Genomic DNA, 5,540 nt, shown 5'->3' with positions numbered 1-5,540 from the left:
AGAAATAAACTATTTTCCCAATCTGATTTTTTCTTGCCCTCGATTGTCGAGTAGAGTTAAGCCTGATTTTTTTGTTAGCAGTTATGGTAAAGCACTTAACAATTCCTATTTACTTAAAAAATACACCAAAGAATATAGACTAATAACATGCAAAAAGTAGACAAATTTACTTACTTCCAAAGTTTTCCTGGATTTCTAACTATGAGACAAGAGCCGTTAGTCGTTAACTTTCCCATGGGAACGAAGTTGCTACTCAGAGTGACATTGACGGTTATCAGTTCAAAACACAATGTTATATAATACGATATTTGGTAGATGAAAACCTTGACTTTCTATTGGTTATAAATAATATATAATGAAATGTAAGAGAGAACTATCAACCAATTATGAAAGAGAGGATGTAACAGGTGGGTGTGGCAGGAGGTTTTCTTTTCCCTCTTTTATAGCTCTGTAACAAAACAAAATTGAAGGCCATAAAAATTATGGTCTGTTTGAGCAATAATGATTTTATAGAAAGCATTTTACGTTTAATTTCATACATTTTCAAGGGATGATGGATAAAAATAGGGATGATGACATGCTAAGACAGAATTTGTCCTGTGTGTTACGCTAGTGGAAATTCAGGATTTTTTTTTATATATATTTCCTTTTAGAATTAAGAAGTTAAAACTTGTATACTATTAAAATATGGATTATTAGCTAAAATTTTATGCTATTCTAATTGGTATAACATAAACAAAAAGTAGTTTAATAAAATTTTGAATGTAAGTCATTAAAACCTTGTGTCATGCGCAGTAAAGGGTACCCGTGCCGATAGGGTTAATCGGTTTCTTTTCCTTACACCTACCCTGTTTTTAAATTCACTATAAAGTTGGGCCCAGCACATGGCCGAGGGACTATTGTTTTCAGACATTGGATCTCATGTAAAGGGCTCATGGCCACCAAATTACTTTGCTGGTGTGTCATATTCTGGGTGCCATGAATCTGGTAGCAGATCAGATATCCCGACTCCACATTTGTCGGGAGTTGTGTGGTCACTGGGGTCTCCCCTACTTGGATGCCATTGCATCTCCTTCCAACACCAAACTTCTCCATTTTTACTTGCCTGTTCCTCATCTGCAGGTAAATGCAGTGGATACTCTCAGCCAGAATTGGATGAACAGTTACCTGTATGTTTGTCCTCCTATTCAGCTTCTCCTTTGTGTTCTCTCCATAGTTCAGACCACTCCTTGTCGAGTTCTGTTGGTGGCACCATATTGATCGGCTCAAACGTGGTTTCTGCTTTTACGGTAGCTGTTGGTGTCACCACCCATCCCTCTCCCTTTATCTCATATGTTCCGTCATCAGCCCCACTCCAGCATGTGTCATTCTTCCCTATCCACACTCCATATTCACACATGATTTCTGTCTGGTCCCTCATCAGAACATCTGGCCTTTCCAGGCATGTCGCGTCCTTGATTTCCCATCCTTTTTGCCCATCCTCATTGGCAGTTTATCAGTGTAAATAGACTAAATACTCCACTTGGTCTCTATGCCAGAGTTACCATTCCTCATTTGTCATCCTTTTTCACTTGGCTTTATGATGGGCCTAACAATTTCTGTTTACCGAATTTGCATCAGTGTTCCAGTATCCTGTTCCGTTTATGTTATTTCATTCTTTTTCCATTGCTCGTCTTCCCTGCCCTGCCTCACTTCCCGATTGGAACCTCAGTGTGGTCCTCCATGCTCTTACTTGTCCTCTGTTTGAACCTGTATCATCTTGTTAGTTATGTCACCTGTCATTGAAGTCATTATTTCTCTTGTTGTTGGCATGTTTTCATTCTGATGCTTTTGTGATCGATTTTCGCCATATTTTATTCTATTCTTCCTATGTTCTCCTTTTTCCTGACCAAGACTTCTGCTGCCCAGGAGGGTAATTCTGCTTTCACTACTATCTCTCTCCCCTCCATCCCTGATGATTTCTACTTTATACTTATCACCTTCTAAATGCAGCCATAGTTAATTCGCTTGACGTCAGTTCCTGGTGGATTTGAAGCTGGATGAAACATGATTTCTCGCATGTGTAAGGGTGGGTTCCCTGTTCCTACCATGTACTGAATGTGATATTCCTAATGCTGCCAGGTTTTGGATGGGATATGAACGTCTCCTGATCTCTTCTTACTTCCTACCATCTGCTGGATGTGGATTCCCAGTGGGTCTGGTACTGGTTGTGTTGGATTAGCATAATGCAGAGACCGGTTATTAGTATGGAAGCTAGTCTTCCGTCCCAGTACCTGTTTTTGAGGTGAAAGATAGGGGACCCTCTTCCTACTGCAGACCTGATGTACAATTCCAGATGCCACCAGGTGTTGGTTGAGGTCGAACTCCTAGTTACAGTCTGTCATGACCTAGCCACTCGACACAAAGAATTCTCCATGTTTTTGCCCTTTCATTTTGGAGATAATTTAATACAGGGTGAGGAGTATACCTAGCTTGGAAGTGGTGCGGTCTCCTGCTGGATGTTTCTAATTCCTTTGCCACACCTCATGGTCTTTTTTTGGGTGCTTTCAAAAGGAGGATCAACTTCTCACTAGCCCTCCATCTTTTCAACGTGAGATTCTAACTTTTGTGAGTGGAGGTGAGATATCATTTCGGAAGTTAATATTTTCCTAAATTGAAAATGTATTTCCAAATAGATACGTACCTCCTCTCACATTTCCCACAAATCCTCCCTACTTCTGGTGTATTGGTTACATTGGTCTTGGCCAATCATGAAGCGATTAACAGGTGCATTATTAGAGAGGGTTCTTGTTACGATAGGAATAGTGTTGCACTCCTATTAGTGGAGATGATCATTTACATGTAGACATGCAGAAAGAAGTGGGAGTTACAAGGCTTGTGGCAAGCAATATATATTTGTGCCGATAGAGGGCAGTACTAATCGAGATAAATTGTTGTGAGGGAAGGTAAGTATCTATTTGTAAATACATTTTCAGTTTAGGAAAGTGTTAACTTTTAGGCTAATCTTATGTGCTTCATTCAATTTTAGCACTAAACAAATATGTTAATGTTTCAAGATATTTTTAAATTTACAGTAGCTTAATGACATTGGAGAGTGTTCTTAGTTTTTTCGCTAATTAACATGAATGATGGGATATGTGTGAAAAAGAGAGAAAATACAATAAACATTTATATCTAAGAAGAGACACTTGATAAATTTTCTTTTATTGTTTTTGTACAATTTTGCATGGGTTTTTTATTGAGATAAAAGTAATGTTTATGTAGCCATCAGTAAACATAGTAAACTTTGTCATTTACAAATATAACTGTGGATTTGTGTACTTCTGATGAAAGCATTTTTAATCTGCAACCAGAAATATAAAAATATAAGATATTATTGACAAAGTAATTTTCTAACAACTTTGGATTAGTTCAAAGTGCTTGTCATCTTAAGTTTTCTAAATAATATACCAAAAACTTTTTTATCATGTGCAACTTTATTTATTTTACATTTGCAGTAAAATAAAATGAAAGCTTACAAATGGTATTTTTATTGTTTTGTTTTTCCTGGGATGGAGCAAAAACAATTCTGTAGTTTACATTTTCTTGGATAATAGGTATTAATAAAACAACAACATTCAGGTCAAAGTTGTTTAAGTCATGTTTCTTATTCTGTTTTTCAATTTACTAAAAACATTTCTTCTCCTTCATAATTTTTTCGTAACTTATGCTTAAAAGTGATTTTCTATCCTGTAAGGTGTACTTTCTGTAAAACAAGACTGGTTCCACTGTTGACTGTGGTTATCAGGGTAAGTAGCCTTACTTAAATATTAGCATTATCAGACTAAGTGTGGTATAATAGTCAGAATTATGGTTCAGTAGTAGATGTGGTATAATAGTCAGAATTAAGGTACAGTAGTAGCTGTGGTATAATAGTCAGAATTAAGGTACAGTAGTAGCTGTGGTGTAATAGTCAGAATTAAGGTACAGCAGTAGCTGTGGTGTAATAGTCAGAATTAAGGTACAGTAGTAGCCGTGGTATAATAGTCAGAATTAAGGTACAGTAGTAGCTGTGGTATAATAGTCAGAATTAAGGTACAGTAGTAGCTGTGGTGTAATACTAAGATTTAAGGCTCTACATTACTTGAAATCTCAGTCACTTAGAATTAATTGTTGTTTCATGGCCATAAACATTAGTATACAATGTTAGTTGTAGTCATGTTGTAAAGATTGAGATAACATTGATTGTAGATGTGAAAATTAACATATGACATTAATTTTCTAAAGTATAACTACTTTTTGTTTATTTATTATAATTTAAAAATGTTTTGATAATATTTAACCTACTCCTATGCCTCTTGTGATAGTTGTGACACAATATTTAGTGAAGCACTCAGGAAGATTGAGTTTGAGATAAGATTCTATGAGAACAAAAGAATTATACGAATAGATAATATGATGTGGTTATGTTAGCCAGTAGAAAGTTACAATGATCTTAACTTTCTACTCTTCAGTTCTGAACAGTTTTATTAACGTACAAACCATTTTTAATATCTCAGAAGCTATCAAGATGTAAAATGTTTTCTTTATAGTGAATATGACTGAATGCTGGTGTTTTTTTTTGCTTCTTCCTCTCTAGGATATGAGGGTTGATGAATTAAGTGACACCAATTTAACACCTGCTCTTTCTATGGAGAGCATACGAAGTGCTCCACCCGCATCTCAGCTGTTGCATCACGAAGGGAACCTGCGACACAGAACTCCTCCTACTCCCAACAGAGGGCGATCTCTTGACAGAAATGTACTTCATAGGAGCATGGACTCTGACAATGCTGCATTATTCGTGTTTGAAGACAGTCCTGATTCTGGAAGTTTAGCAGGAAGCTCAAGAGGGGGGACTCCCATTGATAGTCCACGTCGATTCAGCTTGAGTCAGGACAATCCTCACAAGTCCACAGTGTACCGTCCTTCCTCAAGTCTAAAGTCTCTAAATACGTCCAAAGATCTGATAGACTTTGAATCATCTGTTTCTGCACCTCCATCTAGTAACGTTTCAAATGTGAGTTTTTACTTTAATTGTTATTCATCACGTTAACGACTGCCAGCTGTTGCTAGTATGGATGTTTACCCTGTAAATTTTGTTATCGAGCACTCGTATTTCTGTTTGTGTACAAAGCTGTTTTTAATTCTTGGGCAATTTCCCTTAAAGTATTCAGAAGATTTTTCAATCTTTAGTCAGAAGTTCTGATATTTTGTTTTTGCCATTCCTGGTCGTAAAGTTTCTTTCTAGAACATTCCTTGTCAACACTTTCTACAGTTGGATGACTCAGTTTTGCCATTTTGTGTGTTTCTGAAGTTGGAATTTTTACAATATCTAGTTTAGTGTTTGATTTCTTACAAGTCTTTCCCTGTATATGTTTCTGTTCATCCACTTCTCCATCACATTTCTGCTTCTATGTTCATCCACTTCTCCATCACATATATCAAGTAGTTTAATTTCTAAATGACAGTAATGACTCATTCTTAATATTGTATATTTTTCTACCTTTTTATTCTTTATT

The 5,540-nt window shown here is 36.3% G+C and overlaps 1 protein-coding gene across 1 annotated transcript in view; it reads left to right on the top strand.

Moving 5' to 3' along the window:
- LOC111083330 (DENN domain-containing protein 4C-like) overlaps nucleotides 1–5,540 on the top strand; it is a 10,230-nt gene that overhangs the window by 2,095 nt on the left and 2,595 nt on the right. Inside the window, exons 2-3 of the mRNA XM_022379799.1 lie at nucleotides 3,737–3,788; nucleotides 4,619–5,038. Coding sequence (XP_022235507.1) covers nucleotides 3,737–3,788; nucleotides 4,619–5,038 — 472 coding nt within the window. The remainder of the gene's footprint in view (nucleotides 1–3,736; nucleotides 3,789–4,618; nucleotides 5,039–5,540) is intronic.

Source organism: Limulus polyphemus, unplaced genomic scaffold, assembly GCF_000517525.1.
Source record: "Limulus polyphemus unplaced genomic scaffold, Limulus_polyphemus-2.1.2 Scaffold9100, whole genome shotgun sequence".
Lineage (NCBI taxonomy): Eukaryota > Metazoa > Arthropoda > Merostomata > Xiphosura > Limulidae > Limulus > Limulus polyphemus.
This window is presented reverse-complemented; position numbering and strand designations above follow the sequence as displayed.